This window comes from Gallinula chloropus (assembly GCF_964237585.1).
Source record: "Gallinula chloropus genome assembly, chromosome: 3".
Lineage (NCBI taxonomy): Eukaryota > Metazoa > Chordata > Aves > Gruiformes > Rallidae > Gallinula > Gallinula chloropus.
Genome location: NC_140087.1, coordinates 29,194,480 through 29,206,786, shown reverse-complemented (window position 1 = coordinate 29,206,786; position 12,307 = coordinate 29,194,480). Strand labels below are relative to the sequence as shown.

Sequence of the window (12,307 nt, the reverse complement as noted above, 5' to 3'; positions counted from 1 at the left end):
CACTTGATTCCATTCCAGGATAGCATCTTTTCACAGAATATCCTGAGTTGGAAGGAACCCCTAAGCATCATCAAGCCCAACTCTTGAACAGCCATATTAGACCTGTTCCAGTGCCCCGACCACCCAACCACCTCTTCCTTAATATCCAACGCTGTCAATGGTCACCAAAGAGAGGAGGAGATTGGCGCAGCACCCAAAACACTGTGTGAAAAGTCAACTTGCCGAAACCCGGGATTGAACCAGGGACCTTTAGATCTTCAGTCTAACGCTCTCCCAACTGAGCTATTTCGGCTCCTCTTGAGCTATTTTGGCTCCTCTATTGCTGATCATATGGCATATAGAGTGAGGCTTTGCTCTTTAGGCTCTTAGCTTAGAAACGTCCAGTGAGGACGTCAAACTTTTAAGCATTAGACATTCCCCTTTCAGGAATATAATTTAACAAATAATATGTAAGTAGCAATTTATTTATTTATCCACATTCCACTGTTCTCTCTTTGCTGGTAATGAATATGCCAAATTACGAAGGCTAATTTAAGAAACTTTAGAGGGCCTGAAAGAAGACCCAGGGTTTGATTATTGTCCTTTTTCTTAATCACAGAACAAACCAGCCTCTGTCAAAGCTTTTACTGATGTCAAATCAATTACAGAAACACAAGCCTGAAACTATGAACAATGTTGTCTCCAGTGAAAGATCAGTGTTTAAATAGATGTAAGAACATGAGTCAAGAGATCCCAGAATGTAAACTCAACAGCAATTAACACTGATTCACTGCATGCCCTTGAACAACAAATCATTCCATTTCCTAGTGTTTCTAAGTTCACAGTTCACTAAGTACACGGAACTTAAGAGCGCAGGGTATTTTGCATCTCATTGAGCTGCACTGCGTGCAGAAGCACTATAATCTGTGTGTCACCAACAGAGTGTGCAGCTGGTTGCCGCTATATAAAGTACAGAGCACATTTATGCTCTTACTCAGTGCTAGGCCAATTTTTTCTCTGTTGTCCCAAAACTCCGCATCTTACCCATCACTTTCCATTTTACACCACAGTCCATCAACTCTATTTTGCAGTGAGGTATAATCTCAAGTGACATGAAGCCCTTGCGGAAAACAAGGTCTTGATTTTTTGATGCACGAAACACATGAGCTCAGAATGAAATTAAGAAATCTAGCTTATTTCACACTACATCCCTGTCCCTAGTGTTCTCTAGTGCCACCTATTTGGAATACTCCAGTATCCTGTTGAATCTTGACTGTAGGGTTAAAGTAATGCCAGCAAAATCTGGGTTTCTATGATCCCAAGACAACAGCAGACATGTCATTTACATATATAACTATTACTAATTTATATACTGAAAAAAGACAGCAGAATTTTTCTATCAGAATTTTTTACTTTGAAAGTTTTACATTTACACACCACACCCATTTCGGTTGCACACAGAAAACCCAAGATGTACAAATCAGACAGACTTTCAGTTTTCAGATTGATGTGCAATTACTTGCTTTAAGAAAAAAAAAAAGGTGCTGGTAAGAAGCCACACTGCTTTTCATAAATATAAAGCAAAAATCTTCTGGCTCTATGGTATCACAGAACTGTTTTAGTTGGAAAAGACCTTTGAGATCATCAAGTCCAACTGTTAACCTAGGACTGCCATGTCATATGTTGCATGCAGTGGCAACAGAAATAAACTGTCAAGTCTGAAAGGACTGTGGAGTATGTCAACCTATTATCAATGAACAAACACTAACAGAATGTACATAAATACACAACAGACCAGTCTGACCTTATTTAAGAATCTAACTACTGAGAGTGAAATCTCAGTTTTCTCTTGGACTTGCAGTGACAGAACTCAAATGACACCTAAGTCTGGCAGCAATCCATTCATAATTCTGATATCAAGTCTCGTTCAATGAAGCCAGAGTCAGTTTCCATGATCTTGACTGAACACTCACTCCCTGTTTCTTAAGTGTTTAATCACAACTGGAAATAATACTAACCTTCCATTTTCTCTTATTTTGAGGAAGGTATCTTTTTAAAGATTACTTTTAATTAAGAGTGCAAAGGAAATAACTACGAGACAAGATACTTAAAAAGTGAAGAGTGCTGTGGAATTTATTGGTATTGAAGAAATCAGACTTCAGAAAAGCACTGATTAAACACTTTAAGGAAATATAACCCTCTCTAAGAATTTTTTTTTAAACATTTGTGCCGTGAAATGGTCAGAGCATCAACATTAAAATTCATAATGTACAGCCACACAAACTAAAGATTGAACCAACTGTCATTTTAAATCCGACTAAAATGGTTTTGTACTTTTAAACAAAGGGTTGCAAGTAACCAATTCTGTGTTCAATTTAGCATCTTTGAAATACTGGGAGAACAGTAACGTCTTACCTCTGCAACTTCCTTCTGAAAAGTCAATGTCATTTGTGTCCTGCCATAAATAAAAGGTCCGTCCTTTTTGGAAACATTTTCAAGCCATCTGATGATTAGAGGAGTTGAAACATTGAAGGGCAGGTTGCCAATGATATGTATATCCGGTGGGTCTGTTCACATTTGATGGAAGAAAGAAAAAAGTGTTAAAAGGTTTTGGGTAAGATTGTGCCATGAAAGAACACCTAAGACAGACACATGTATATCAACCTATACTTAAAGTATGAAAACAATTTTTATCATGCCCCACCAAAATTACGCCTTTCCATTTATTCTTGTCTTACACTGACAAAACTGTTACTATTCTCAGTAATTAGTTTGAAAAAAGTGGTTAGGTTTGGTTCTCATTTACATTTGAATAAATCAGTAGCTTTTAGCTGATTTTCAGCTGATCAACCCTTGAATAGCAAAAACAACAGCAAATCTACAAGTGTTTTCATAATTTTAAACTAGGACTATTAGGTGACTGTCCCACTCTACACTGTGCTGGTGCAGCCCCACCTTGAGTAGCATGTGCAGTTTTGGGTGCAACAGTACAGAGGGGACACAAAGCTATTGGAAAGTGTCCAGAGGAGGGCAACAAGGATGTCTCCAAGGGTCCTGAAGGGAAGACTTATGAGGAGAGGTTGAAAACCGTCAGTTTGTTCAGCGAGAAACCCTCAGTTTGTTTCAGTGTAGAAAAGGAGACTGAGGGGAGACCTCATCGCGATCTACAGATTCCTGGCAAGGGGGAGTTGAAGGGCCAGGCACCAATCTCCTCTCTTTGTTGACCAGTGATAGAATGCCAGGGAATGGCATGAAGCTGTGACAGGAGAGATTTAGGTTGGATATTAGGAAGAGGTTCTTTACTGAGAGTGTGGTTGAGCGCTGGAACAGGGTCCCCAGGAAAGTGGTCACAGCACCAAGCTTGGCTGGGTTCAAGAAGCATCTGGACGATGCACTCAGTCACTTGCTCTGACTTGGTTGGCCCAGTGTAGAGCAAATGATCCTTAGGGGTCCCTTCTAACTCAGGATATTCTACCATTCTATCATTCATCCTTCTGTCCAACACATTATCTCCAGGGGCAGTAAAGCTCAGTAAAACCAAGTCATCATAATCCCCAAAAAAACCACCTAGCTCAAACTGGACAGAGCTCTCCTTCTGTATAGGTAGAAGTACTTGGAATCAAAAGGTCTTGGAGCAAACAGAAGACTTAGCAGCCATAAGAAGTGATACGTATTGTTCAAGCATGGATTGTATCAGTATATACTTTGTATTGTAGAACACAAAGCAGGCATTTTATTAGTGGGGATCCTTACGCCTAAGCAAGAGTGCAGTAAAAGGGCACAAAAGTGTGTCATTGTTTCTTAGATACTACACCATTTAATAACAGGAATAAACCATGATAGTATCAAATTCAAGTTGGTTTTCTGGTAAACTTGTTACACAATTTTTAGGCTGTAACATTTCTAGCATAGCTGTGATATTACTTATAGATCAGAGATGGCCAAATATTTTTCTTAAAGCCTTTCAGACTTTCATGTGGCAATAATGCAGGAAAAGTGTATCTTACCTCAGTTAGCTTCTAAGACAACAACAACTTGCATGTATGCTCAAGAAAGCTAGATTTTTAAAAACTGCTCTAAGCCTTTATACTTGCATTTGTTCATAGTTTTGTTTTGTGAAGCCCTTACCTCTTGCAAGGACACAAATATGGCATGGTCTTTTACATCCTATGTCAGAAAGCAGTTTACTGTTCTTCAGGCACTACAAACAAGAACTCTGCCTTAAATTAAGAAATTTGGAAATGAGGCCTGGGAAGTTGCCTCTGATTTTTCTAATATTATTACATGTTTTCAAAAGGAGGTGCAATTGAGGCAAAGATAACCAGCTGAAGCCAATGCAACAAGAAAAATTAAATTTTGAGGACAAATTCCACTGTTTCGCCTTAGAAGGTGATTCTCTGTTTCCTTCTAGAAATGAAGAAATGTAACTTGTCTCTCTCTCCTTACCTTCAAAATGTACCAGAAAAGAGTAGCACCTGCACTGAGCGAATTCCAACTACATCACCACACTTCGGACTAACTCGGAAGCCTTGAACATGAAATAAAGCAAATGAAAATACTAACCGTCCTCCCAGTCCTTTTGTAAGTACTTTGGAAAAGCTTTGTCCATCTTGTAGGTCAGAATATCTCCATGAACAATGTGCACTTTCCCTGGAGCCGCTTCAGATAGCAGCTGTTTGTAAGGAAGCAAGCAGAAATCACAGTGAGTAGTAACCAAACTGATTTCCAGCCTCAGAAGGAATTGCTATAAATTTATCTTCAATATGCAACCCCCCCCCCCCAACAGCAGTTAAAACTTAGCACACTATTTAGTAAGCATCTACCTTCAAAAAGCAAACTCTATTAATGTGTGATTCTGCAAATGCCTACCATTCACAGAAGTAGAATTCTTAATAAGGAATTTAAACTTGAAAAGACTGCTAGGAGTCTCTTCAACACAGACATTTAACAAAACCCAGGCCACTAACAGGGCCCATCCTAATCTAGGCAATAAAGCAATCAGGGTTTTGAAAAGGTTTTAGATCCATTACCTATGGAAATAAGGCTTATGTTGTTTATTCTGTCTCCCCCTAGCTGTAGGATCTAATTTTAGCCATTATCTGACAAGGCTGCAGAAAGTAATTTTTTTACTTATAAAAAGGGGGAAAAGATTCCCTTAATACTCCCTGTTGTAGTCTGAACTCACCCCATTCGAAACAAAGGAGTTTCCCAAAGTGAGGGAATGAATACCTAGCAGTAGAGAAAAATCCTAAGACTTCCTACTATTTAGACGTTACAAAATCCACTCTATTGTCAAGTCCTCTATCCTACTTCTGCGGCTTATCTGGTATTTAATAAAGGCTGATGTGCAAACTCAGAACCAGCTGCACCCTGATGACCTATTATTTCATTTCTGCTGTCTGTTTACACAAGCAAAATTAGTTGTGTTTTTTACTATTTATTTTTCCTCTTACAGTGTAAAACTATGCACAAACAGTATAATTCAAAAACAAAGTCCAAGTTTACAAAGATGCCATTTGGGGATATTTATTGTTCCCAAGTCAGAATAATAAATAATCCATAAATTGTGAAGTACTAGAGGCTTAACTGCTGAAATAACCTGCTTGTCATTGCTTCATCTTCAATCTGATTCATGTGTTTGGGACCAGTCAGCTTTCACAGGTCTCTGAATCAAAGGGAAGTGCTGCTTTCTCAGAGTGTTCACAAAATATTTGCATGGAATTTTATATTTGAGTAAAGGTTTATTTTACTGTCAAAACAGCTAAATTTTGTGGAGAGTACTAAAAAAAAAAAAAGGCTTAACTAAACCCAAGTGTTGCTATGTGCTTTAAGTGCAATTACTTCCAAATTAAAAAAAAAATCTAACCTCAACCACAAACCACTTAACAGATTTTTTTCAGTATTACACTTAGTAATAACATTGCATACAAATTCACTAATCCGCCATGATTTGCCAAATCCTTCTCCGAAGCTGTTACAAATGCTGTAACAGGATGAAAGATAATCTAAGATAAATATAGTATACAAGGAAGCAGCTGCTACACAATAATGGATTATTAACATAAATTATATTGCTTTTTAATAAAGGTTTTTGTGGCAAGAGGTGTTCAGGGTTTTTCTGCGTATCACACTTAACTGAGAATTACATTTAATTTGTGAACAGAAAATCTCAGTTGCGTATTTCTAATTTGAAATAAAGACTCAGAAACCCACTCAAACTTTCTCCATTTTAAAGGCCAATGGGTGCAGCTAATACAATTCCAGGAGCTCTTATGTTCCAAGAACACAAACCAACTGTGTCCATCATCCAGATCCTCTTGTTCCTCACACACTACCAAAAGGGCACAAAGAAAATATTAAAGGGTGGAATTTTAAAAAGCAAAATAGTTTTCCTGGAAGAATTCTGTATTAAATCCACTCTCTGGGTGAGAGCACCCTTTCTTTCCTCACAGCCTAACAACTATTAGGGCACATGGCATAGGGAGGTGGTGATTCTTTAAGAGCGAGACAGACCCAATGTACCCTGAGCTCGTGTAACCTGTTACTCTGCACACGTATGTCCTTAACTGTATTTCAGTTTTGCAGTAAAAAAGCTCCCAACTTCAGTTTTGTGACTGAGACCACAGCCTGAACAAACAGGTAATGAAAAATGCTGTATGCTTCACACCAATGATTTTATAAGTATCTATAGAGACATTTATATGGAATAGTCACTGATTGTTAATCTCAGTTTTTGTTATTCAGATCTCAATGCTTTTAGAAGCATTTGGTTTTGATACAGCTTTTAATGCGAAACCAGGAAAAACAGGTATTATAACCCACATTATTGCAAAAGAAAGATTCATTCTGTTTTATATCATCTTATTTGGAGGAAAAAATTGCAAAATTTAATACTAATGGATTCAACATATCTTTCTCATTCACATCCACTGTTACTGAGTTATAGCATCTTTATATTCAATAACCTCATTCAGACATATTAATTTCTACTGTGAGGAGGTTGCTAATTAAAAATAATGACTAACGTTAATTCACTTAAACAGTGGAGAATTATATACCAAAAGCTCATTATAGACCCTGAAAAGTATACTATTATTCAGACAAATGTGTTGTGGTGGCTGCTTTTTGGAAGACCAGAAAAACCTGCAAAAGCTGTTAAACAAAACAAGCATTGCTTAATCTTAGATTCTCTCCAATAATTCTCTGTTAAAATCTAAACAGAAAAAGAGCAATTTTCCCCCACTCAAGAAAAAAGGAAACATGAATTTTTCATACTTCGTAAGATAAAGATGACATACTCTATCAATGGCCAACCCTACAAAGACATTGTTGCACATATATTCAAGCGTAGGGATACGAGCAGTTTCATTCATACCCTGTATTGTTGAAGAGATGGTAACACTTCAAGTGATCTACCTATTTATTTTTTCATTGCTGATTTACTACAGTGTGATCCCGCTTTAGCAGAGGGCTCGGACCAGATGATCTCTCTACAAGTCTCTTCCCAGACTGACCGTTCTGTGAGTCGGTGAAAGCCCTTTGAATTGTTGTAACTTGAGAATGTAGAGGCACAAGAAAAGTCATATCCAAAAACACTTTTAGACTCCTATTCTTGCTGGATTTATACAACCAAATTCCAAAACCATGAAACTTAATAGCAACACACGTAGATGGTTTTTAAAAGATGCCATGATGACTTGAAAACTTCAACTTTTCTCCCTTTCTTTTAAAGCTGGTATAAGAGTATTTTTTTTGTAATGTAAAATAAATGCTTTCTTCTTCTGTATCTAGATGTTAAACCCTGTTGAACTGGATTAACTGGAGATACGCTTTCACAATTCTATGAAGTATAATTATTAGGATTAAAATGAAAAGTAAGACCTAAGGACATCACCTTCAGCTTTCAAACTACTATTTTACCTAATGGAGAGACCTTTAAAAAAACTAGACAGGCCTCAGCCTTAATTCAGTTGCAGGATCAGGTCCTGAAGAGATAATAGGTATTTAAATGAAAGGGCATATAAGAGAAAGGAGTAATTAATTGCTATAATGTGTATTTTGTTGTTCACACAAATAATAGCTCAGATTCAAGCCAAAGCGGCAAACTTGTTTTCAATACTGAGATCTCAACAAGACAACTTGAAACCTTTCCATGTTCTGAAAATGTTCTTATTCAACATCGTGGACACATTTATATAAATTATTCCTGAGTCAGTACCTGCAATCCCGGAATAAATCGAGGATCTTTTTCAATTAAAAGGAGTTTTTCAACACCAGCACTGAGAATAGATCTGGTAATTCCTCCTGGCCCAGGCCCCACTTCACAAACATGCGCCTTTTTCAGCTTGCCAGCCTGTTTCACTATCTTGTCTGCAAGACACAATGAACATACTAAGCCTTTATTCTCCAAAAGATCCAGCTCACCAAGATAAACCCATTCTTTATTGTTAAAGCACAAGCGTGCTTATCTGAAAAGAGACATAAACAGTGACACATCCCAGTTAAATAATCACATGCCTGCCAGACTGCAAAGAATTCAGATGTTTCATACTACAAGATACACTCAACTATTTTAAAAATACTGTTTTCAGTTTAATGTATTTAATATATCTTCTCTTTACAGAATCAAATGAGAATATTACTTCTCATATGTAAACTAGCACTAGTATACTCTTGTGAGTAAGCACTAGATTTTTACATCCTAAGGTCTCATTACTTATCCATATAAAGGGATTTCACTACAGTAGTTCTGTTTCAGTAAAATTTAAAAAGCAAAGAATAGACAGTGAAGCTCTACCAAGATTGCAGTATGTACAGAGCAATTTTATGAGGGAGGAGTTGGAGTAAAGTAAAAGTTGAAATATAGGCAACTGGTAGAGAAAAGTGGGGCAATTGAAAAATGAGAACACCTGTACTTAAGTGGAAGGATAAAACATCGGAAGGCATTACAGCCAGGCAAGAAAACAGGTGAAAGATTGAAAAAGGATTAAAGACATAGCTAATGAAACTAAGAGATCCTTTATGGAAATAGGATGCTGAGAGAAATGATGCTGCTTACTCCATAGCTTCTCAAGTATGCAATAAGAAATAACTTAAGACTTGTCTGCATGTGTTTAGTAACACCTTACAAGTAGACAGTTTTATTCCAGGGCAATTCCATTTCATTCCAGATGTCATTACGCAGACATCACCTCCTTAGTTAGAACCTGGATTCTGAAGAAAACCATGATACGTGTTTGATAGTAGCTAAAAATATCAGAATGAAGTATTTTAACCTGTCAAACGCAAATCCAGTAGAAAGTTCTGGGAAAGCTGTTTCTGGGCCTTAAGGTTGAAGAGTTTAATAATCTCTCCAATAGTTGGCAGGGGAGGCAGGTGGAAAGCTGCCACCTTTCCTGGAGCAGCCATAAGGCAGAACTCTTGTTCCTTCCTCCTAGACAAAAATATTTAAAAAGATGATTCTAGTATACGCAATAAATTCCAAAATACTTAATATTTTAAAAGCTAGTTTACAAACCAACACATGATTTACAAATCATTATTCACGTGCTAAATTTTAAGTATCATTATTTTGACTACTGCGTGCAGTGCTTATTTTAGGTGTGCGTTTGTGGGATTGGACCAGTCTTGTTTTGTAGCTCTGCCAAAACATCAGGTAAACCAAAATCCCCTCAAAATTTTTCAGTGTTAATCTTTCATTATTTTAGAAAAGTATCATTAAAACACTTGACTTCAAGGCATCATATGGAGACAGAAATGTTTCATTAAAATATCCTTTAAAGATAATTAAAAGGCGGTTTTGCTACTCAGCACCTGCTTTTCTGAGCATATGTTGTCCTGGCTCTGGCCAGGACAACCACCCCAAGCAGCCAGTGCATACTGTGAGTTTGCCCGGGTTGTTTTCCGCACCACCTGACATCACTCTCCCACCCAAGGGGAAAGACAGGACTCCCACGTGCAAAGAACTGCATGAACAAATTTTAAAAAAAGTAAAATAAAAAAAACCCGCGTTCCTCGTGACAGGACAAAACGTTCCTGCTCTCTCTGCCCGGCCGCCAGCCCCACCTCACCATTACAGACCTCGGGGCCGAGGCTGAGCGCGAAACGCTCGCTGCTGCATAGCAGGGCCTGCGCACCACGCCGCTGCCCCCGGAGGGCTCTCAGAAGAGGCCGCCTTCCACGCGTTATGCCTCGGAGGCCTCATGACAGGGACTGATGGGGCCACAGCTGCGCAACGGCGAGACCAGCGGGCACCAGGCGCAGGCGAGCGCTCAGCGCAGCCGCCACCTGACAGGTGGTGACGGGCCGGGGGGAGTGCACGGTGCCTGCCTCGGGGAACAGCACGACAAGCGGCGCTCAGGCCGGACCGAGCAGTGCACGAACCGTTCCCCCCACCCAGGTGGCCGCAGCGGCCACCCCGACACAGGTGTGTGCCGCCAGCTCTCACGGAGCGGATTCCACTCTCCGCCCAACGGCTGCCGCCCTGTGCCCATCCCGGCCGCAGCAGCGTGCGACCTCCTGGCGGCACCGCCCCCCGCTCCTCCCCTCGGGCTGCCCGTGTCCCCTCCATCCTAAGACCGACGCCGCAACGCGCATGCTCGCAGTGACAGCACCCATGGGAGCGGGTGGCAAAGCGGCGGGCTGCGCAGGCGCAGAAGCCGTCAGCGTGGCTGGGGTAGCGAAGTAGCGACATGCCCGGGGGGGGCAGGGCAGGAGCGGGGCGCTGCGCGGGGCCGCGAGGCGACGGCACGCGCCTCTCTACTCTCTGCTTTTTTGCGGAAAGGAAACCTGATAGTAGCGCCCCGGCGGGTCCTCACGGCTACAGTGGGAGCTAACCCGGAACAGGAAGTGCCTCTCTTCTGCCTGGACTGGCTCCTTAAAGGCGCATGCGCCCGGTCAGCACTTTGAGTGGCTCCGTGTCCTGAGGAGGGAAGATTGCGCATGCGCCTTGGGGTGGGCAAGAGTAGCGGCCGCTGTATCCACGCATGAGCGGGTGGCGGCTGGCAGCTGCGGGGGGAGGGATGCTGCCGCCGCCGCCGCTGAGCCGTGTGTCGCCCATTGGGTTTCCGTGGCTTAGTGGGGTGGCTCTCCGAGCTCGGGGCGGCCTCAGAGGTCTTCCGTGCGGGCGGTGTAAGCCTGTCAGAAAGCATGGGGAACAAACAAGAATCTTTGAGATCTTGAGAGATCTTGGTGCGGTCGCAGGGCCACGATCTCATTGCAATCACAGAGACGTGGTGGGACAGCCTGGACAACTGGCACGCTGTCATGGATGGCTACGTGCTTTTTAGGAAAGACAGTCTAGGGAGGTGAGGTGGGGGAGTTGCTCTTTATGTGAGAGAGCACCTAGAATGTATTGAGCTCCACCTGGGGAAGGATGAACCATCCGTCGAGTGCTTGTGGGTTAAAATCAAGGGGCAAACTGGTATGGGTGACATTGTTGTGGGAGTGTGCTATAGGCCCCCTGATCAAGAGGAGCAGGTTGATAGCGCATTCTATAAGCAGTTAGAAACAGCCTCAAGATCCCAGGCACTGATACTTATGGGGGACTTCAACTATCCAGATATTTGTTAAGGGGGGACCTAATTAAAGTTTATAATTATCTGAAGCAGGGGATGCAGGGGGAATCAGCCAGCCCCTTTTCAGTGGTCTGTGGGGACAGGACAAGGGGCAATGGCTGCAAGTTGGAGCATAGGAAGTTCTGCACCAACATGGGGAAGAACTTTTTCACAGTGAGGGTGACAGAGCCCTGGGACAGGCTGCCCAGGGAGGTGGTGGAATCTCCTTCACTGAAGATATTCCAGCCCCGTCTGGCCGCCTATCTCTGCAATATGAGCTAGGGAGCTGCTTTGGCAGGGGGGTTGGACCTGATGATCTCTCGAAGTCCCTTCCAACCCCTATGATTCTGTGATTCTATGATTCTTTCTTTTGTCCCGCTTCTTCTTTGGCAGCCAGGGAGGGTTCCTGCTGCGGCCACGCAGGAGGCCCGGCAGCAGGGCCCCGTTGGAGCTGTAGGCCGCTCGGCTGGCGCGATGGGCCGCAGTGCTGGGCCTGAAGTGGCAGCGGTGCTGGGTGTGCGTTACTGCTGCAAAGGTTATGATGGCAGTAAATAGAACCCAATCCAAACCCAACTCAGAAATGGTAGTCGTTACTGTGAGTTAAGTGCCGTTTATCCATTTCTGTGTAACCTGATTTGGCAGCCTTTCAGGTAGGTAAAACTTGGAGGCTCCAGGAACAGGCATGTGGGTGTTGATGGCACCTCTTCAAAAGACATAGAAGTCGCATGGGAATGAGGACTGGCAGATCTCTGGTATTGAATTGGATTTAACAT

The 12,307-nt window shown here is 41.7% G+C and overlaps 1 protein-coding gene across 2 annotated transcripts in view; it reads right to left on the bottom strand.

The window, feature by feature from the left end:
* TFB1M (transcription factor B1, mitochondrial) overlaps positions 1–10,832 on the bottom strand; it is a 29,157-nt gene extending 18,325 nt beyond the window's left edge. Inside the window, exons 1-5 of one of the 2 annotated variants that reach the window (XM_084262208.1) lie at positions 10,816–10,832; positions 9,255–9,412; positions 8,198–8,349; positions 4,543–4,651; positions 2,395–2,546 (exon numbers count right to left, since the gene is read on the bottom strand). In XM_084262208.1, the coding sequence (XP_084118334.1) occupies positions 2,395–2,546; positions 4,543–4,651; positions 8,198–8,349; positions 9,255–9,387 (546 nt within the window). In that variant the 5' untranslated portion in view covers positions 9,388–9,412; positions 10,816–10,832. The other variant, XM_084262207.1, reaches the window with a different exon arrangement.
* Positions 10,833–12,307: the final 1,475 nt, after the last annotated feature.